The sequence below is a fragment of the Cygnus atratus genome, chromosome 2, assembly GCF_013377495.2.
Source record: "Cygnus atratus isolate AKBS03 ecotype Queensland, Australia chromosome 2, CAtr_DNAZoo_HiC_assembly, whole genome shotgun sequence".
In the NCBI taxonomy this organism is placed as follows: Eukaryota; Metazoa; Chordata; class Aves; order Anseriformes; family Anatidae; genus Cygnus; species Cygnus atratus.
In genome coordinates, this window is record NC_066363.1 from 20,781,614 (window position 1) to 20,805,258 (window position 23,645).

The 23,645-nt window shown below is 36.3% G+C and overlaps 1 protein-coding gene across 1 annotated transcript in view; it reads right to left on the reverse strand.

Annotated features, from left to right (window-relative positions):
• Positions 1-23,645, reverse strand: part of MALRD1 (MAM and LDL receptor class A domain containing 1) — a 268,212-nt gene that overhangs the window by 209,398 nt on the left and 35,169 nt on the right. Inside the window, exons 10-15 of the mRNA XM_035545162.1 lie at positions 20,637-20,783; positions 17,556-17,665; positions 12,568-12,735; positions 11,148-11,277; positions 762-914; positions 510-615 (exon numbers count right to left, since the gene is read on the reverse strand). Of these exons, the coding sequence (XP_035401055.1) occupies positions 510-615; positions 762-914; positions 11,148-11,277; positions 12,568-12,735; positions 17,556-17,665; positions 20,637-20,783 (814 nt within the window). The remainder of the gene's footprint in view (positions 1-509; positions 616-761; positions 915-11,147; positions 11,278-12,567; positions 12,736-17,555; positions 17,666-20,636; positions 20,784-23,645) is intronic.

Below are 23,645 nucleotides of genomic sequence, written 5' to 3' on the forward strand. Positions count from 1 at the left end.
AAGGATTTTTTTTCCCGTGTATTTCAGGAAAGGATTGAAATTGAAGCTAGAATTCCTGCACTGAAGCTTCCATTCAAAGAAGATACAACCCAATTTTGAATAGTCTTTTTGATAACCCAGCTGGTAACTTCATGAGCTACTAGATTTTTGGAAGGTTTCTGATTCTTAAGAAAAATTCCATAACGTTTTCAAATCGATTTTAACCTAAGTGGAAATATTATTACAATTATGGTGGTATTTGTCTATGCATGCAGATACAATCCTTTAACATAATTTTGACCAAAGTCTTATAACAAAGAAGTCCCAAGTTTCAGTTCTGAAGCTGTTCTACAGCTTCAACTTTTTTCTGCATATTAGTATAAGACTAAATGATTAAGAAATAGGAAGAGACAATAAATACTGCAGAGAAGACTGTGTATACTACTGCAAACTATAACCACAATTTCAATCCAAGAGAAACAATGTGAGATGGTCCATGAATTTTAAAACTTTTTTTTTTTTTTTCATACCAAAAAGACATTGTGCAATTTGATCCAGCTTGACTGAATTTTGGGCTTCGTAGCTGAGCAACTTGTGAAATGCTGCTGCTGTTTTTCAGAATGAACATAAAATGACCTATCAAAACAAAACAGAAAACAACTCTTCAGGCTGAACAAAGAAATAAATTCTAAGTGTTTGGAAAAAGTTCAGAGTCTCCACTTTAAATACGATTAAAGAGTAGGTATATCTATGCCAGTTCTCTATTTCTAGCCTTGTCTTACCTTCAGACTTGTTGTAGGTGTGATCCCACAGAGGAGCTTGCTTCTGAAAATCAGGTGCAAGAGCACTACTGGAACTTCTTACCCAGTCAAATCCATCTGCGCTTGCGGTTTCAAACCAACCACAGTTATCTCTTTCAAAGTCACACACAGCAACTGAAATGAAATAAGAAACATTTCACTTTGACTCTGTACATGACATGATCAAGGGAGCTTTACATGACTAAAGAGGGAGCTTTACAGTATGAAAAGGAAATAAAACATTTCCAATATGTCAGTGGTATTTTAGACAAATGTCTAGGAAAGGGGTAGGGGGATGAGATGGCGTATTTGTTTTATAAGAGTTGTGTAAGACAACAGTCTCACAGGAACAACCAAACTATCTCTTTACAAAATGTATTCATAAAATGAAGCATTCTCTCTAAAGACACTGCAGCCAAAGTACAAAAAGCAGGCAGAAAGAAGCTGAAAACAGACCTTGCAGTCCTCATGCTGCACAGCAAAACACAGAGCATGCAAAGCAATAACAAGAATTCTGAAAGATCTTTTAAGGAATAGATGCTGGAGTCAAAAATAAAATCAATTTCCCAAATCTCTGCAAGTATGCTAATGATGGCAAAACCATTCTTCTAGTTGGAATAGAAATCAAGCTGAATATCAGGCTTTACTGAGATGCTATGATATGGTAAAAGGATGACATCTCTGAAACACAAAGTGCTGTGGTGACAAAGATTTGAAAAATGTATTCAGCTGCATTCTTCAATTCTTAATTTAAAAGAGTAGAAATAATTTAGAAAATATACATAATGCAAAAGAAATAAAAGGAGAGGAAGATGATGTTTGAATGTAATTTCACAAATATTTATTATGTTAAAATGATGAAATGTCATATTTTCCTTTCTGCACTTAAAAAATTCCTCACTAAGTCACAACTAGATACGTTTGCTTACTGTAATTAGAACAGGCATTTAATGGAAAGCATAAGGAAAACTATTTCAGGAAATTTAACCAATTGTTCATTAATTATGCATATAGAATAAACACCAAAATATTCAGACAGCCATGATTGTCAGTTCCACCATTATAATATAAAGATTTATAACCAGTTGCAGTGGCCATAACATTATGACATAGAAAATTCACATTTCACAACCAAATGATGTCTCTTGGTAAACAGGATTATATAAATGTTTATTGATAGGGAAGGGCATTGGCTTTTGTTGTTTGTTTTAATCTTCTTGATAAACCTTTCACATTTTAGGTTATATATCATTTGTTAGAAAGAATGAAGAAATTTTAACTTATTATAATTGTTGGTTAGGGTTTCTAAAAAGATGAGATTTTTGTGGGTTATTAAGCAAAGCATATGGAAATACATAGTTATTGATTCTGCTTCAAAAAAAAATAAAAAAAAAATTCCACAAATATGAAAAGCCAAATAATATTTAAGGGATCAAAGAAAACATGTTTTCTATACTTATACGTGGTTCAGAAATGAACTACATCATATTTATGATTGACAAGTGTAACAAAAAATAAAAAGGATGATTTTTTTTTTAAAGAATGTTTTGCTATAATAAAATAAAGATAAAATTATTTATGGATATACATATATAGGTACAATGGAAATGTCTGATAATCCACTGGCAGAATATAATGATAAGGAGATATGGAAATCTATTTCTGTTTTTTCTTTTGCTTGCTATAGGCTTTAAGAAAACCAAGAAACTGGCCCATATCCCCAGGGGAACAACAACAAAGAATATGACAAACTTTAGACATAGATGGTTATACCAAAAGATGAAAAGATAAATAAATAAATAAATAAAACAGTTAAGTCTCTGAGCACAGACTTGCATCTGTAACTTGTAACAAGGATAGAAACGAAAGAAAAGATGCATTTAACTTTATCATGGATGAATACTCTGAGATAAAATAGCCCTCAAACTTTCAACAAAAACCAACTTTTTAAAAAAACTAGGGAAGATACAAGAATAGTGTTAAGCTGGTACAGCCTGGGTGAAATGCAGTTGTTTTTGAATGTTTGATAGAGCTTCAATTATCTAACTGTCTCATAACCTGTTTGACTGGCACTTCTGTTTCAAAAAGACTACCCAGAGAGAAAGTCTGCTACCTGGGTACCTCTGAAGTTCCTCTCACAGTGAACACACACAAATTAACCTACTATCTCTCCTGACACCTTACTTACAGCCTTTCTCCTATTTCTTATTTTCTTACATGCTCTATTTTGATTGAGTTCACCCTCAGTAACTTTGCAGAAGACACCAACTTAGGCCCAAGTGTTGATCTGCTCAAGGGCAGGAAGGCTCTGCAGATGGATCTAGGTAGGCCGCACCGATGGGCCGAGGCCAAGTGTATGAGGGTCAACAAGGCTAAGGGCTGGGTCCTGCACTTGGGGCACTATGACCTTATGCTACAGGCTGGGGGAATAGTGGCTGGAAAGCTGCCTGACAGAAAGGGACCTGGGGGTATTGGTCAGTAGCCAGCTGAATATGAGCCAGCAGAGTGCTCGTGTCGCTCAGAAGGCCAACAGCATCCTGTCTTGTATCAGAAATAGTGTAGCCAGCAGGACTAGGGAGGTGATTGCTCCTCTGTACTCGGCTCTGGTGAGTCCACACCTCGAGTACTGTGTTCAGTTTTGGTCCTGTCACTACAAGAAGGGCACCGAGGTGATGGAGCATGTCCGGGGAAGGGCCTGGACAACAAGTCTTATGAAGAGAGGCTGAGGCAGCTGGGGTTGTTTAGCTTGAAGAAAAGAAGGCTTAGGAGAGACCTCAATGTACTTTACAATTACCTTAAAGGAAATTGTAGTGAGGTGGGGATCGAGGGGAAATGCCCTGAAGTTGCACCAGGGACGTTTAGGATGGATATTAGGAGAAATCTCTTTACTGAAATTGTTGTGTGGCATTGGAATAGGCTGCCCGGGGAAATGGTTGAGTCACCATCCCTGGAGGTTTTCAAGAAACATGTAGATGTAGAACTTAGTAGCACGGTTTAATGGTGGAATTGTGTGTATTAGGTTAAAAGTTGGACTAGATATCTTAGAGGTCTTTTCCAACCTGAATGATTCTATGATTCTATTTAAATGCTAACTATCAAGCAATCTTAAAGACTCTGACAAGATTTCTGCTTCTTCTGTATGAGGAATTTATTGCTAGTTTTTCCTTAAACTATATTTGGTCATCCTTATGGTGTTTTGGCATGTAACCCACCACAATTTATAATCATCTCTTATTATTTTTTTTTTTCATCTGGACATTACTTCAGCTATTTGTTTGGCGTCTTTTTGCTTCAAATAGTCTCCATGCCACCCGTATGCATTTATTTTTCTGCTGTCCCTTTTAGCTTCTCATTTAACATTATCCCTCAGTAATCATGAAGGAACCAGAGTGATACTGTGAACATACCATTTCAGGATTGTGGCCTTTATTAATGTTTTGAGAGAGCTGCCTTTACAGTGTCAGCAGATTTAGTACTCTGAGATGATTTGTTATCACGAAAGTCTAGATTTGTTGCTGATTCTGGGTTCTTACAAAGTGATTTTACCCTTTTCTGTTTTGAGGAACTTCACTCAAGAGCCTCCACAAATCGCATACGTAGTTTCTCTGTAAGCTGAATCAATGCTTAACAGGAACTTAAGAAATGCTCCAGTTGAAAACAGTACTTAAAAATGAATGCTTAAGATGATAGCATTTCTGCAAGACTGCAGTTTCATAAATCTCTATATCCCCCAAAAAATCTTTCACTGTTTGGCAACGCATGCATATTTATTCATACTGCACCATTCTAAGAAAAGCCTGACATGAAAAAATCCAGGTGAGAAGACATCATCATCATTACTGGCTTTCAACTTTCTCCTTTACTTAGAAGTTGTTTAAAAAGACTCTCCTATGTCAATAGACATTCAACCTTTTTTTTTTTTTTATCATCAAATTTAAGATTAAATTTAAAGACATAGCTAGATGTCACGAAGACAACAATTTATTGACATCTTCATATCTAGGAACAAAAAAAACAGCTTATCAATGGCCATACACATCCTAACAAGTTATTTTAATACCCTTTCTTATATAATCACACTGAATAGTTTTATCACACTGAATAGTTTTAGCCTTCCCATGTTTATGGTTCCTCACACTGATACTTTTTGCTAATGCCATGATATATACACTCAGGTAATGCATGACAATACTTTGTGGGTGTAACAGCATAATTTCTACAGTAAAAAAATGAATAGTGTTCACTAAACAATGCAAAAGTTCAATAGTAATAAATGAGAATAACTGAAACAAACAAACAACAACAAGCAAGCAAACAAAAAAAGACAAAATTCAAGTCTGTTTGAAGGTTGACAAATTTGATCTTTACAAAATCCCCAGAGTTCCCCCTTCCCTCACTTTCCATCCACAATTATTGCCTACAGCTCTGAAATAATTTAAAACTACTTCCATATAAAGGCTCAAAACTGAATGTAAACCCAATTTCCATGATGATATTCTCATATATTTAAAATACTTTAAATCCAACAATCACTTGGTACAGATGGATATGGTACTCTCCTCTATGGATGCCTACAGGAAACAAAACACTCCAGAACATTTTCTTCCACTCTTAATTTCTGTGGGGACATCTATTTCAACAGCCTACTATTGCAGCAGACCTACTTGTGATTTCAGTCACATGGGCTTTTTTAGTAATAGACAACCATGACTTGCAGATAACAATCAGGTATATATCTCCTATGTAATGGGACAGGGTATGGCTTATAAGATGGACAAAATGTACTGAGGGAAAACAAAAAAAAAAAAAAAAAACAATGCTATAAATAGCACTAGTGATTTCACCTTGTGCCTATATTTTTAACAAGTTGACCACAGTACATTCCCTAACACTGTATAGCTTAGCTGTAGGACTTAAAAAGATTCAGATTTTTATAGGGGGAATATAATATTCTGGGCGTGCACATGCAACACTAATTAACCCTAATCTAAATATTGCTCCCCCCCCAAAAAAAAAAAAAAATGCAGTCAGTCACATGCATTTGCTACAACTTCATTTTCTAATTAACAATACGAAAATTAATCATACTCACTATGCAACTCTTATTTTGATGGCAGGTCCTTTCTGTACAGTGAGGCAGATATGCAATCATCTAGGAGTTTCCTAACAGCATTTTTAAGTGAAACAGTGTCCAAACACACTGATTTGTTAGATCTGACATTTTCTGGAAATTCCTCAGTTCATAAGATATTGCCTTTTGCAAATGCCTCTCAGGTTCTGAATGTGAGTGATTAGTGTACTGATATGGGAAATAGTCCCAAAACAATAAGAGCCTCCAAAATAATCAACTGATGTTTTCATTGGAAATTTAGCAAATTAGGTCCAAATCTCTTCTCTATTCTAAAATGTTAGTGTAGTCTGAAGAAAATGAAATTTCTTAAACTATGAAATAACCTGGTAATTTAGGATGCTGGATACTCAGGTCCAGGCAAAATAAAATAAGAGAAACATAGGCATCTTCTAACAATCAAGTGCTTTCTACCTTGATTAGAGTGTTCCTTCTATGTAACTGAAAGGGAAAGGATTTTTTGTTATTGTTATTATTAAATTAAACAAAAATAAGATCTTATGGCCATTATTCAGTCCATCTTATTTACACTGTAGTTCTCTGACATTTGAGCTAATGCAGTATTTGTTGTCACAATGCATGAAGGAAACCAGATCAGAATAGCTATAAAACAATGAGATACCTATGTAATGTTTTGGGGCAAGAATATATATTTGCTAGTAGAAGTACAAAAGTTAGGTTCATGATTTCTGGGTTCTATAGCAATTCTGAAAGTGTCTGTGGTCTCAGGCAGAAAAATGCTCTTGCTAATTCTTCAATGCTCTTCCTTTCCACAACGTACGTCCCATTTTCACCTGTTCCACAGCTGCTCTTCTCTGACCCCTTATCTCAGTCCTACTCTCACTGGGAAGCCAGAAGTCCTCACTGCCCTGTTTCGTGCAGTCCTCATCTCTTTGTCCATCCATTTCCTCACACAGCTCCTTGCTCCTAGACATCTCCTGAGGTCTCAGTTATTTGCCACTTACAGCAAAGCTTTATGCTCTTCCCTCCCAAAGCATCCCTGCTTTTTTGTGAAGAAGAAAAAATGTTTCCTGGAACATTTCAGGCTTCTATTTCATAACAGAGGTGCTCATCAGTTATTTGACTTATTCTCTGACACCTTATTTGCATATGCTTTCTTTGTATATTTCAACTTGCAACAATTTTGTTATTCATCCTTACTAAAAATCTCAGGCATTTCATGAGAATTTATTTTTCTCAAAATCATCGTGAGACTAACCTATTGCTAATTAACATATGGTAATTTCCTCTATGTTCCTCTATGTACATCTATGTTCCTTGTTCCCATTTTCTCCATATTTTACACTCTCTCCCAAAACTTTTTGTTTTTTCTTCACTCTGCTGGTACCCCATCACTGGCTTTTTGACCTTCTAGTCTTAATATACCCCCCTCTCCTTCTTTTCCTGGTTTCCTCCAACCCCCTGGTTACTTCTCTCCCACATCAGCGAGCTCAAGCAATATAGTTGTCTATCAGATGACTTTCCAATTTGATCTTATTTCCTACACCATCAACAGAATTTTTAGATCAGACAAGTAAGTATTTAAACTCCACCAAAGGCATAGGGTGTAGACCTTAGAAATTATACTATACATTCACCTTCCAGAGCACGAACACACAGTGTGATAGGTATGTTAGGTCACTGTTATAAATCTGCAGCTTGAAAAAGGCAGTTGCTTTTCTCTTCTGTCTTAATGCATGGTAGTCATGTATAACATTTTATAGCCATAGTAAATTCTTCAGCTGTTGAAGTAAAGCTGTGAACTAATAGTCAGCAGTAGCACCACTCAAAAAAAGAAAACATTTCATAGGTTATATTTTATATTGTTTTTACTTTTCTCTACTATGTAGAATAAATCTGAAGGACATTTTTTAGTCTGGGACATGTAATTTTGTACAATACAACTAGGAACCTGGAAAAAAAGTCTAAACGTTGTTATAATAAAAATAATAATTTTAAAAATCAAGTTATTGCAGCAGAACCAGATGAGGTAAACTAATTTTTAGACCACAAGACACACGATAACAAAATACTTTCACCGTACCGTAAACTTTGGAATAGAAGAACCTACCAAGTGCATTTGTACCTATTAAGTAGGTACTTTTCTTACACGTAGCATAAAATTATTCCCATTAAAATGTGTTGACAAAGAACACTGCCAAGATTGAAGCTTCCCAGGGACTAAATCAAAGTAGAGAGTTACAAAAAAAAAAAAATGTTTGGTGTTAATTAAAGTTAAAATAGACTATTCAATGAGGAAATTACCATATGTTAATTAGCAACAGGTTAGTCTCACGATGATTTTGAGAAAAATAGATTCTCATGAAATGCCTGAGATTTTTAGTAAGGATGAATAACAAAATTGTTGCAGGTTGAAATATACAAAGAAAGCATATGCAAATAAGGTGTCAGAGAATAAGTCAAATAACTGATGAGTACCTCTGTTATGAAATAGAAGCCTGAAATGTTCCAGGAAACATTTTTTCTTCTTCACAAAAAAGCAAAATTAAGTTCTAGAGCAGGTGGCTGCCTGATGGCAAATAAGTAAGTAATTCAAGGGAAGCAGGAGCTTCCCCACCACCACTGTAGAAAACAGTAAACAAGGACACCTGTCCTCAGGTGGGCTAGCCATATGCCACAAGTAATTAACTCATTTGAGACCAATGGCAGATTTCTCACCTGGACTAGTCCCCACAAATACATTATCCTGACCAACATAAACACTGCCCCTGTGATACTGAAAACCTGTGGTATGAAGGTGTTTAAAGGGGGGGGTTAAAACACATGTGCAGATGTAAATTTGCCACTATTCATCAATAGCTAATGACAAATCTGAAACTAGTCTCCTATTATTGTGGAAGGATTAAACATAATGACTAGGTATTTTAAAATAATTAACTTCTAATCCAAGGCCCTTGCAAGATCAAGGTTGCAAGTGAAATGGCCTTGAGACAACCAAGAGGAAACACTATGCTGTTTTCATGCTGGGAGGTCCTTCAATCCTATTCAGCAATGAGAAGTGTTTTGGTACTGGTAGTGATTTGGGTGTCTATCAGTAACAAACAGTGAAAAACACTGAGAAATATTACTTTCATTCTCAAGCAATAAAGTACTAAACTGCATATTTATGTGTCGTAACAAATGTGTTGACAGCAGAACCACAGAAATATTGTATAATTTTGTTTGTAATTCAATAACATATACAGGAAGGTCCAAAGGTTTTCCTTTAAGTGTTTGTTGTTAGCGTTGTTGGGTTTTGTTTCTTTGTTTTGTTGTTGTTTTTTAACTGATCTTATGAATGCTATTATCAGAATTCTGAGTTGTTGATAGGTAAACATGATAGAAAGGGACTCATTTTCAAAGATAAAAAATATAACCATCATTTCTTATGCAGAACAAGTAATTGAATGAATTAAAAAATATTTCTGAAGCTATATGTTTGAGGCCTTGAAACTTTCCCAAAGTCTCTTTTGACTGTGTACTGCAGAGGGATTCTGAGATGCACCAAGACATTCCATGTGTTAGTTTCCAAGCAGAGAAAACCTGGGGACATAGCGAAGATGGAAAATATTGACACAGCCTAAATATCTTTGATCTGTGCATGGATGCTTTATTTACCTGTCCAGCTGAGGTATTGGCACATCCAAATTAAGTATATAAAACTCACAGTTTGAACAAAAGTCTGTACAGTACATTTTCAATGCTTTCTATCTCACTGTCATCTTTAACTGAAGGAGCGTCTAACCATTAAGAGGCACCTAACACTGTGCTGCCACAGAATTTCCAAATTTATGTATGTAATGTACTTTCATTTCATTTTATTAGCTTAGTTTTGTATATGTGAGAGCATGTGTGCAAGAGTACACACACCAGATCTGTTTTGCTTCACAATGGTTTCCTGAATCAGCTTCCAATATCTTAAGATTAGGACTTAATTTGGTATGACTCTGTACCTGGTACTTAACATCTTAAGAGTTACAAAATAAAACACTGTATATTAAGCAACCCTTACTCAATTAACCTAAGACCATTATTCTAGTTTTAGTACTAAGAGGGACATTGTTGTTAGAGAAAAGAAAAGGAAAAAAAAATCACAATAGAATCAAAATGAAGTAACTATTTCTCAAGAATTTTTAGTTAAATTGTAGCATTTATGAAGTTACGGAACCCTGACAAGTAGAACATACAAACATATTCACGGGAAACTAACAACCTAGATTATTAAAATTTTCACTTACAACACTTGGCTTCATCATGGTTATTTGAACAGTCAGGTGTAAAATCACAGAGTTTGTCAGGTGAAATACATTGTCCATCCCCACATGAAAAAAGTCCCGGTGGACAGTAAAGAGATGAAGAATTAGTTTCTGCCATTTCTGTTCCCCCTAAGGAAGGAAAAATAAAAATTAAAAAATAATTAAAAAAAAGGAAGAAAAATCTGGATATATCACAACCGATAAGAAACACGTCTGATACCTTGTGCTTTTAAGCTATATATCATTTGCCACGATATTCAAGCAGATGAGGGAAAAATTATCAAAAAAAAAAAAAAAAGATTTGAATGGCCTGGCTCAAGTTCAGACGCAGGGTTCTGTGTAAAACCTCTGACTCACAGAGAATCAAGCAACCTGCTGTGGTCCCCATGGCTGTGAACAAGTTTTTCACAAAATCTTTGTGCTATAGCTGTGGTCTCTCTGAGTTCAGTACACAATGAAAATTCCAATAAGCCAAAATTTTTGTGTTGCACCACTACTGGCTTGCAAACTACACATTAGAAAACAACCCAAATTTCAATGAATGGGGAAGAAGGGAAGGGAAGGGAAGGGAAGGGAAGGGAAGGGAAGGGAAGGGAAGGGAAGGGAAGGGAAGGGAAGGTATTTGACAGTGATGATGGAAAAACCCTCTTGCCCTAAAGATAATGCAATGGAATTTGCTCTTCAGTGGAAGCTGTAAGATGATTTGCTTCTGTCTCTGCATCCAAGTGTGTATATGCACAGGTTCTTGTAAGTGATATCTGGAAACTCCCACCATAACTTACTTCATAGAACTACTGCAAACTACCTAAAGCACCTAGTATGTAATGTAGGATGAAAATTTTCATTATAGACAGTTCATTAGCACAGATGGACATTTTCCTCAGATTATTCCCTTCTTTCTTACAGGTGTCTTGATACTGTCCATTGAATCCAATTACACATAGCAGACATAGTGGAAAATGTATTGAAAACCACAGAACTTACCGTCACTTTGTTGCCTGACAGCTGATACAGCTGGTAGTGATTTATTTACAACTCTACATTCTTCTGTTATACTGATGTCATCAATAGCAACAGTAGCATTCATTGTTAGAATGGTAGCTCTGAAAATAATCTTTAAAAAAGAAAAAAAAAAAGAACAGAAAAAAAAGAAATAAGCAAGCCTATTAATGGTGACATGATAAAAAGACACATATATTTCTTTATAATTTAACTATCTCTCCACACAAGAAGCAATACCACCTACAACCACCTTTGATTATCAGCCAGCAAAAACTATGATTGAAATTTGATCAAAGTCAGAAATTTATTCTACAACTGTCGAGCCCATAACTACATTTACTTATTGAAAGTTATGTAACCCAGGAAACCTTGCTTCAATCTCAGGTGATAATAGCCATCACTGCTTGAATGAACCATCTTCCTGCTGGAACTGTTAAAAGTTATACACCTTTTAAAATGAGCTGTTCAGGGTAATCAGACATGGTGGTTTACAACTATATTTAATTGAGTTCTATACTATGTCTGCTGAAGTGAATGAGATGTTTCCATGCAAGAAATCTATTTGTATATATCTTAACAACAACTAGAACAACAAATCATATTTCAGATTTTCTTCCAGCTAGTAAATTCATTCTTCATTCTCCCCATTTCTAGTTTTCTGCTTATAAATGCAGATAAAGGTACGGTATATTATTTTAGAGAGACGGAGAGAGGTTGTAGGGTTTTTTTTGGTTGGTTGGCTTGATTTTTATTTTTTACATACAAAACCATTAATATAGGGATTATAAGTATACATTTGCAAATACAAAGAAATTTTCAGATCACAAATGGAAGTTCAGTTAAAACTTATCAATGATGAGAAACAAGTGTTCATTCTTTTAGACTGTTTTATAGATGACAGACAAAAGGAAGAAACCAAACCAGGAATTTTGATGATTCCTCTACCAGTTCCATTCTGAGCTTCAGAAAAGTCTAGCAGCCTGAGATTATATAAAAATAAAATTAAACTAAAAAAATGCTCATTATTTCTGAAATTAATGCTCTAAATTGAAGCCCAAGGATCTGCACTTCTCTTGCCTTTAGCCAACATAAATAGGCCCTCACTTTTTTTGAAGTTCCTTTTATTTAAAATGCTGTACTAGTGTTTCTTGGTTTTGTTAAAATAAAAATATATATATATATATCTTTACTGAAATCTAAAGCACAGGAACAATGGTGTTGTTCTTCAGTAGCTATATCTACTTAAAAAGATGAACGGAATTCTTTTTTTGATGAGCACTAAAGAATAGAAGTTCTCTTTTCATATTTTATTGTGAAACTAATTTAATTCTAAATACCAAGTTAAGTAAAAAAAAAGCAATGTAAATGTAATGAAGACAAAGAAAATGTAATTTCTAATTACCTGAAAAGGTAAGTCCCCAGCTGCACTTTCTATTGGCATAGTCACCTTTGTCCACTGCATCTCAGGCAATCCTGAAATGTCACACAGTTTTTCCAAATTTCCATCCAGGGCAGTTCTCTTAAAGACAGAAAGCTGGGAACCGTGAGACAGCCGATACCAAAATTTTACCTGTTGAAATAGTTTTAAATCAAACACTTTAAAAACTATATCATCAGTCTGCAATAAGTTCAATACCAACTCAGATACATACACTGTAACACAAAATGATTGACAGGTCTATACAATGCCTTGACATAAAAGAAAGAGATTTATGAAACTATGGTGTGTCAAGGAGCAATATTATGTCCAAAGGTAGAGCTACAATAAAAAGCAAAACTTACTTTAAAACTTATTGTATCTGTCAAGGGGTACAGACTAATTGATATGACCTCCCTTAAGTTCTTTTCAGTTCGGTAAGACTTGGAAACTTCTCAAAGATTATTTTGCTCTGCGAATGCTGAATATAGGGTAGCTTCATGAGTATGTTAATCTCTGAAGTCTTACAGTTGAGTTACTTATATGTAGGGAGCCTTATGATCCTAATCTTCCACAGTCAATGCAAATTACACGAAGACAGTACTCTATCGATCAGTAACATTCTGATCGCCTGAAACAAGTGGATTGACCACTACATGGGAAGAAAAAATATATGTAGCAGTGAGGCTACAAAAAACTGCTTACCAAACAGAAAATAAAGAGAATCCTAGCACACTATGCCTGTTCTGCAATACTTAATAAACCTGATATATATATATATATATGTATATACATTTTAAAATACTACACAGACAAAAATTCAGCTGAGAACTGTAGGGAAAAAGAATAAGATTTTCAAAGGTGAGTCCTTCCTCCTTCTTCACATACTGAAGGACTAAATTTTCAGCAACTGCAGACTTTCTACTTCCCTGCAAAATCTTTGATAAATCTTGAATCTTAGTGAAGGTAAACCAAGCTGCTGTGCAGTTTTCTGCCCGTCTTCACATGATCTTACACCATGCATCTTGGATTGTCACATTATATAGAGAAAATTTCCTTAAATTTGCTTTTTATTATTCCCCCCTCACATTGCATCAACTTTTAAGCAAACTTAAAAAATGCCGACCATTTTAGGCTAACAGCTAAATGAAGCCTGTCTTTTGCCTCAGGACAATCACAGATCAATGTGTTACCCAGAGTTCAGTTAGACACAGGAAACAGTAGAGGTCTTTTATTTAGGTGAGACAGCTGACACACAATACTTTTCGAGAACCTGTTGGGACTATTAACATGCAAAAACAGTGCAGTGTGTGTGTGCGCATGTAATTTTTACTTAATTTATTGTGAAGAAATACAAATTTCTAATCACTGATTAGGAAAAAAAAAAAAGAAAACAAACATCCTCTGAAAGCATGGATCACCTTGTTTACAGGATCACAGAATCACAGAATGGCTGAGTTTGGAAGGGACCTATGGAGATCATCTAGTCTAACGCCTCTGATGAGCATCCTAGTCACCTAGAGCATGTTGTGCAGGATGGCATCCAGGCAGGTTTTGAGTATCTCCAGAGAAGAAGACTTCACAACCTCTCTGGGCAGCCTGCTCCAGTGCTCTGTCATCCTCACAGTAAAGAAATGTTTTCTCACATTCAGCTGGAACCTCCCGTGCTTCAGTTTGTGCCCATTGCCTCTCGTCCTGTCACTGCACACATCTGAAAAGAGTCCAGCTAAATTTTCTCAACACCCTCCTCTCAGATATTTATACACATTGATGAGGTCTCCCCTCACTCTTCTTGTTTCTAAGCTAAACATGGGTGCATCTCCAGCCATGTCCCCGTCAAAGTCTTCTTACAAGCATATCTTCCCTGCTTGTCCCCAAGACATCTCCCCAGCCAAGTCCCTTCAAATATCTCTTCCCCTAGAGGCCACCGCTTTTTCTGAAGGATGTCTGAGCAGCAGCAATGCTCAGAATAACTTATTTTCAGAACACTAAATCTATGTAAAGCATGCAAATAAACATTAATTCATAGATATATCATGGTCAATTCTATTTATTTATTTATTCATTTATGCTAAGGGAAGTAGTAGTTTTAGGATAACCAGTCTTCGAAAGGATTTTTTCCTAATTATCACATTAACACTTATGTTAGAGCTGTAGGCTGTTATTGTGCCTACCAAGTCGAAGAGCAGGACCGGTCAATTTGAGAACTCCTTACCTACAAATCATCAGCTAATAATCTGAAAGTCATCATGCGTGTGCATGCACTACCTTTCACTTCACTCACCAAGTTTAATCCCTTAAAAAGGCAAGTGCATGAAAGATACAATTTTTATGTATGAAAGGAGAGTTTCTTTTGACTTCTGTTACACAGGACAAGGTAGATCAGCAGTTACTGATGGAAATATTCTTTGTCACAACACACGACACTATTTTTTAATCATCTCCAGGCTTCATGGTCCATGGATTTGGTCTGTCAGTTTCCCACAGTACTCCTTTTTTCCCCACTCATGGAAATTATATATTGTGTAATCTCAAGATTTTAAAATAATTTTAAATACTTTCGTGTAGCTTTTTTCCCCCAACAGACATCTTAAGGGAATGCAGCAGGTATTCAAACACTTTTCAAAATGAGCTGTTTGAACAGCTAAAGAGTCAAATAGCTTTTCAAATTATTATATTTTTTCTGGGTTTTCCTTACATAAGAATAAAACTACCTTTGCTCACTATGACTACATGTTCTACTTCAGGATGACTTTTCTGTCCATTAGGAACATAAACAGAGCTGGGACTAGAAATTTGTTTCTACAGCTCTTAAACCTTGAGTTAAATGAAGATGTTTCTTACCTGACAACTACTGAAAAACTCAGCTACAAGAAGCTGCACAAAGAATTTAATTCTAAGCTTCAATTAACTAGTAAGGTACAATGTAAAACTACTATCCCTCAACTGATTTTCCTTTTTTTTTTTTTTTTTCTTTTTTCTTTTTTAACCCCTGGAACCAAAGAACTTGTGAAGCTTTTAATAAACATAGATCTCTATGCAGATCCCTTTATCCTCTCAGTGGGACATCCAACATAGGACAACATCTCACATTTATACGCAGAGAGCATAACACACCAATACACTTCCTAATGAGCAACCACTATTCCTTGCTCTTTCCGAGATATAAAAGTCCACAGGGGAAATGTGGCAGAAAGCCAAGATTCCAGTCTTCAGAAACACTCTTTTTTTCAGACCTGTATAGCTGGATAAGAACTTGCACTAGTTTTTGGTGAATCTCAAAACTTTAAATACATACAGTATGTGCATATTCAAAATTGAAAATAGCTAATTTTCTGACTTTGTACTAGTGAAGGGTATGTACATTCCCACTGCACTTATATTTATTTTGAATGCAGAGCCAACTCTGCAAGATGTCTTAACTGGAATGATTCATTGATTCACACACCAGTTGTGCCCAGCTAACCTTAAGGGATTCTAAGATAAGTTCATTTGAACTTGGAAGGTGATTATCTACCCAGTATCAAAGTCTACAAAAGAGATGTGAAGCTGCCTGAATGAATGCACTGTGTGTATAGATTGTTGGTTTCCCAGGTCTCATGCAACATGCAGGGTTTCAATGGGATGCTGTGAGGCCTTCTGTGTTCCCTGCAGCACCATTCTGCTTGATTTCATTCTGCATCTATTTTATTTCTGATTCTTTAGAAGAGTATGATGATGTGAAGATTAAGAAGTGAGAGACTGTGTTCAATGATAGCAAGGTGTTCTTAAGATTATTTGTTGGACTTTCTATGTGCTGTTCCTCCATATATTGTTTAGTGACTTTTATTTCTGAGGGAAAAAAAAAATTCCTAAATGAAATTACAGTTTTTATTCTACATTGGGTTTGAAAAAGCAACCAGTCTCAATTTTATTCTGTTTCTCTGAAGCCTCTTTTTAACCACTACCACAGGAAAATGATTTTGATGTGCTTTCACTCTTTTCCTTTCCTCTTATGTGACTTTTTAAATCAGGAGGCATCATAAAGTAGCAGAAAACATAACTCTGGAATCACATATCTTAACATCTCCCCAATATGTCAGAAGGTTTGAAAAGTTAAGTAATGGAAAACTAAAAAAGACTCAGGAAAAAAGAAAATGCTTACATAAAGATGTACAGAATCTATTCACTTTATTCAGTGAGCAAAAAGAATAAACAAAATGCAGTTAAAAGCTGTTATATATGTATTTATTTAATTGTATATATTGCTTCAATTTCAGTTTTGAAATAATTTTGTCAAACATTCCAACATTTTAATCATAAAATTGTATTTTAATTTTTCCTTCCAGATTTTTTTTTCTTTTTGAGCACTCCTGACCCCTTGCTTTTGCATTCCTCTACAGAGGTACAAGATACTTGACCAAAAAAATCACTTCAAGGTAGGCTTTTAATGACTGCACAGATCAGCTTAATAAACATCCCCCTCTAACTATTATTAAAATTTAGTATATCTGGAGCACGGTAGCCAACTCTCTCCAATCACTCCAACTTATTTAAACTGTATACCAACCACAGATCTCCAGGAATGGAAAGTTGGAAGTAGGAGTATTTTCTGCTTACAGACAAGAGCATGATGATTCTTTGCCAGCTTTTCCTCATAAGGCAGGCTGATTTGACTGTGAGATGATATGACCCTAATAATGTTGTCCAGCTATTTTTTTTTTTCACAGCGTAGAAAACTCTGAAGTATAGCCTTAAATCTGAGTCACCTTGTGAATGTTTTAGAAAGAATAATAATCAGATATAAATGTAAGTCAGTAAAGCAGGAAAAAAGCCTCCTGAAACACCCTCCTCCCAAGGAATTAGTGTTTTGCTTCTTCTGCTGTTATTCAAATTGAGCTAGTTTTTCTGCAGCAATACTAACAGCAAGAAAAATACCATAACATGTGACTGATAGCTTACAAAGGTGAGGACAGTTCATATCAAACTGTTACCTGACAGCAGGAAAGCCCAGGGGACAGCTTGACAAGGAAGGGGCTCCCCAGATGAGACATGGCCATCTTTGTGTACATCTGACATGATCCATTGAAGTAAATGAATGTTCCTGTAAACAAAATTCAAAAAAATATGAGAAATATGTCATGCTCCAATGGCAAATAATTACCTCTGAGAGGTAACTGTGTTCTGTGAGGCACATGAAGATTATTCATAAATGTAAACAAACGGAACAGCATTCCCTTCAGTTCAGCCCCTGTGGAGAAGGAGGAGGGAGCTGTACCAGGCTATGACAACCAATATCTATATAGGCAAAGACAAAATAGAATTGCTGAATGCTCCTGCCTCTTTCCTCCGCAGTAAAATTAACAAAGTCTAGAGATGAGGAAAGAAAGTAAAGAAAAAACTGTTATTTGGGCAGCCATTGCTAAAGCTATCTCATCATGGTGCCTGCAAGCACTTTAACTTTAGGAAATATACACAGAGCCCTGCAAAGGGGGGTTGACGTGCTGTTTCCACAAGGGTTTTATTGGGCAGACCCACCAGATGCACCTTTATCTGCCCTCTTCAGGTAAAACCATCAGACCCTTGTCCTCAAAATGCTACAACTACATCCCATCGCCTTGTTCACACTGAGCCCCTCCAATCTCAGCATGGTCTGGAGAGAACTCTGCAAGAGCAGAGCGCACCAGAGATCAAACAGCATAGACCTCAGCTGGGATCCCTAAAGGACACATTTTAATTGGCTTAAATAATGTTACAAACAGAATTTGAAATAAAAATTAATTTCCTTTAGGGTACAGTATTTACTCTCAGCACAGCCCAGACAGTTTTAAGCATGCTAACAATGTTGCAGACCATGGGAGCCAATGGAATAAGCTATATTTTCTCATGGGGTCCACAGACTTGACATTGTTGTCTGTGCTAGTGGGGATGAAAGCTTAATTAAAGATCTAATCTGAACTCTGGCAAACTAACTGCCTTTGGATTTGAACTACAGCAGATGTGCTTCAGACAAAGGTAGGAAAGGATAAACATCTTCAAGGGGCCCTAAAGCAGCATATTTTGAATGCCGTCAGTGCTGCCTTCACTGAATACTGAGACTTTTTCATGAAAGTCTAAGCAAAACGACACTAAGGGCTCAGTCTTGTTTGCGCATTGATATTACACACATATTGCCTTACATCTTCGAAAATCAGCTATTGTGCTGCCAGTCATACTCCTTAGCCATTTATTTCCCATGGATACATAACAAAGCAGAGGGTTAGGTCCAGACCCACGTGAATAATCGCATAGCTGTAACAAGGCCAGTACAAAGAGGTGACCGTTACCGCCCTGTGTACAAACAGGCATGCTGCACGCTGTGGCGAGAGGGAAGCTCCCCTCATTGCAATGCAAGGGTACATCAAAGGATCCTCTTTTAATTTGCAGCTGAGGCTCTACAGTAGCCTCATTAAGATCTTCATTAACCAAAATTTGCTGCTGCCCTCCCCAGGAGAGAAGAGAGATGAACACTCAGTGACATCACAAGCAACTATTTAAACCTGAAGTACTCTGATTTAACATTGACAAAAACTTGCTCAAATTCTGAAAGCCTAATTGCACAGCTGGGATGTGTCTGAAGCAAGCACAGTGATTGATGGGTACAAAACCACCCCAAGAAAGACCTTTGCACTGACTTACAAGGGTAATGCACCATTACTGTTTGAGAGATGCTGTGAGGTAACCTTGAGATCTACCCAAGGCAGAGACTTCAACCTGCAGCCTGCAGCTCCATATAAAGACACAAACCCACTATGCAGTGATACAGGTATCAGGCAGCTTAAGTGCAACAGCCCATATCCCATATGGCTAGTTTAACATGATGCTTAAACTGCTGAGCAGATATTTCTTCAGGCCACCTTCGTTATGACCACATCTCACCAACACTTCAAACAACCCTTCTGGGAAAGACACAGTCATATCAGTGCTCCTTTCTGGAGCTGTGAGCATCGGAAAGCCATAAGAAATTAATACTTGCAGAGAACACAGTAATGCAGATTCAGTGGTCCTCATGAGTGACAATGACATGAAATATTAAATAGCTACTCCAAAAGTGAATAGCAACCATTTGATGCACTTCACCACTTGGGGACCAATGGAAAAAGGGTATGTGATCATGCAGTTAGAGGTATTATACAGCATGCACACATAAAATTACACCCCACTAAGTCTTGCTCAAAAATAAAATAAAATAAATAAAATAAAATAAAATAAAATAAAATAAAATAAAATAATCCTGGGATTCCTCTGCTTTCACATGTTTAAGGTAGAATTCTTAATGTTTTGCTTTCCTTTAATGTGAACACATGAGAGAAGTGTGGAGATCTGGCTGTAAGACAATGTATCCTTTAAAAAGAAATAAAGTGATATTGGACTGTAATCCAAATTTTAAAGTAATCTAATCTCTACTGGAAGCAGGATAACAAATACATTTTAATAAAATTAAAGTCACAGAATATTTAGCAGTATTATTTGACAATGACAAGCATAGTGGGCAGTTTCAATTTTAAACAGTATACTAATAACATTTTCATTTTGGAAAAAGGCTTTAAACAAGCCCTCTGTTCGAATCAACTTTTTCCAGCTGAGTGCATTTTATAGCAACTATGGGATGAAGGAAGAAACACTGGTCAAAGGATATTACACTCACTCTATTTATCCTAGAGAAAACCAATGAAATTACCTGTGCTCTACAAAAAGCTGCAGTGATATTTTGTCCAAATAAGATTTTAAAAAACAGTCCCTGTGTGAATGCTGGATACAAAGGTGCTTACCATATGTGTGAACAAAGTTAGCTATATCAGTTCAAAGGACAACATCTCAAAAAAAAAAAAAAAAATTACAAAGGCACAAAGGCATAGTAACCATATCACATCTAAGAAAAAGTATCCCTGAAAAACAAACTTTCTGTAATGTTACCTGTGTTATATACATGGTATATAGCAGCATACATTTCAAACTCAGTTTCATCAATCTAACATCATTAAGGATAATTAATATTTATATATGTGTGAGTGTATATATATGTAATCTCTCACCATGTCTAGCATTAGTTGTATGATCTCTGTCACGGAGTCTGCTGTCCAATGGAGCTTCTTCTTTCATTATGTGCCAGTCAGCATCACCTGTGTTCAATGGCTTCCATCCACAGAAGTCAGTCTCAAAATTACATATAGTGTAATTAGCTGTTGTACAGAGAACAACAAGAGATCATTAAGTTGAATTTGATGCAGCAGTTTAATGCCAGATCTATCAGTGATTTGTATTTGGATGTAAAAGGAGTTTTAATCAAAGAATCTCTGGTATGTTTCACTGAAATGTGTATTATTCAGCTGGAGAAGTTATAAAATACAGATAACAAATCAGGAAGGTCCTTCCATTCTTAATCAAATTCAGAACTGTGAAAGAAAGCACCTCGAAAAGAAAAGAAAAATATATCCTACTAAGGATGAGACCTGTACATAGGCTGCCATCAGATTATGAATGGGCAATTGCATTTTTTTAAAAGATAAATTTTCCTGGAAATTTAATTATGAGTGCATAGGAAAAAAATCAAACATATTTAGTGGTTTAAATATGCTGAAAGTAAAGATAAATTAAGCTGCTACTTATTTTATTTTTGGAAATGAGATTTAAATTTTTGAATTATTTAGATCTTCTGGAAATTATGTATTGCAATGTAAAATAACAGTTTCTCAGTCGATATGGATTAGACCAACTTATACTCTTGCATTTCTTGAAATAAATTAATTATTTTGCTAAAAGAATAGTATAATATGAGAGTCTTCTTTCCTAGTCCAGAACTGTTGGACACAATTCTTTGGGCTGCTTAGCACAACTGTAAAAATTACTTTGGAATTGTACTTGGCACTTTCCAGCCTTCATGGCACATTCATTCCATCATGGGATGCATGGGAACACCACAGAGCTGCTCCAGGGGAGGTTCAGAGTGGATATTAGGAAAAAATTGTTAACTGTGAGAGTGGTCAAACACTGAAACAGGCTTTGTAAAGAGGTGGCTGATGCCCTGTGCCTGTCAGTGTTCAAAAGACATTTGGACAATGCCCTCATTAATATGCTTTAAATTTTGGTTAGCCCTGAAGACATCAGGAAGTTGGACTCAATGATCTTAGAAGACTCATTCCAACTGAATTATTCTGTTCTATCTTATAAGCCTCAGACATAATATTACTCTAATTTTGAGACTGTACAAAACCAAAATGAAATATTGCTTTGTTGAAGCATCATCACATTAAATTTCAGTATAAAGTTGTTCCTGGCATAAGAAGGTTATTTGAGCAGTCTGTTCTTAATGTAAAAATAAATCACAGAATCACAAAATGGTTGAGGTTGGAGGGGACCTCTGGAAATCATCTGGTCCAACCCCCTGCCAAGCAGGGTCACCTAACGCACATTGCACAGGATCTCATCCAGGCGGGTTTTGAATATCTCCAAGGAAGGAGACTTCACAACCTCTCTGATCAACCTGTTCCAGTGCTCTGTCATGCTTACAGTAAAGAAATGTTTTCTCATATTCAGATGGAACTTCCTGTGCTTCAGTTTGTGCCCGTTGCCTCTTTTTCTGTTGCTGGGCACCACTGAAGAGAGTCCGGCATCATCCTCTTGACACCCTCCCCTCAGATATTTGTATACATTCATAAGATCCCCTCTCAGTCTTCTCTTCTCCAAGCTAAACAGGCCCAGTTCTCAGCCTGTCTTTGTATGAGAGATGCTTCAGTCCCCTAATCATCTTCATAGAACTACTGGAGCGAGTCCAGAGGAGGGCCATGTCCCTCTTGTACTGGGGAGCCCAAAACTGGACACAACACTCCAGGTGTGGCCTCGCCAGGGCTGAGTGGAGGGGAAGGATCACCTCCCTTTACCTGCTGACAACATTCTTCCAAATGTACTGCAGGATACTGTTGCCCTTCTTGGCCACAAGGGCCCGTTGCCAGCTCATGGTCAGCCTGCTGTCCACCAGGACCCCCAGGTCCCTCTCTGCAGAGCTGCTCTCCAGCAGGTCAGCCCCCAGCCTGTAGTGGTGCTTGGGGTTATTCCTCCCTAGGTGCAGTACCCTGCACTTGACCTTGTTGAACTTCATGAGGTTCCTCACTGCCCAAATACCAGTATCTCTTAATTGGATTCATAATGTTTATTAAAATTCAATGGAGTATGTTTTTCTGTTTGGTGTAGTATATTAGTTAAATATGGAATTTGTTTAATTTAATTAATTACAGAAGGCTTATGCTTTTGACAAGGTTCCTTGTTAATTAGACTTTGATTGTTAATACATTAAGGTAGAATATGCAAAATGATATCCCAGACTAAGCTGTTTTTCTGTATGATAATTAGCATGCCTAGGCATTGTTCTTTGCTTAGCTAAGCAGTCTTAATATAACCCGTGTGATATAAAAAGCAAAAATGCTTTGATTAAATCTCTCCTTACTCTGGACTTTCTAAACCTTGTATAAGTTTTTTGACACAAGAAGCTGACTGAAGTGACTGCACAGTAATATCAAAAAAGATACCAATAAATTACCATGTAGACCCAAGCAACCTACTCATATACTAAACAACTAAAAACTTGCTTCTAGAAGGTTAGAGGCACCAGGACAGAGATAAAATCATGGTTTACGTATGAAAGAGAAATCAAGATGGCACTAATGGTTAATATTTTACAGACTGATAGAGCATTTAACTTTTTTTATTATTATTATTACTTTTCTTTAAAAAAAATGTTATTACAGCAATATGAAGAACAGGGTCTTCCACATGCTCATGACAGCAGATCTGTTGTCATTTAACGTGTCTCTGTGTCAGGCTCAGGGGTTTCCATTGGTTCATAGTGAAAAGGTGACTAATGAAACTACATTAGGAAATAATATACTGGCAGAGTTGGCAAAGCAAAAAGGCTGTCAAACAGAGCCCATCGCTGCCCTTGATGGTCAATAGGAAAGAGGGGAAATTTTGTGAAATTGTCATTTCTGAAATTATTAAGCACTAGTATAATTTCTTCTAACATGTTGTGTTTAGAAAGAAATGTGTAA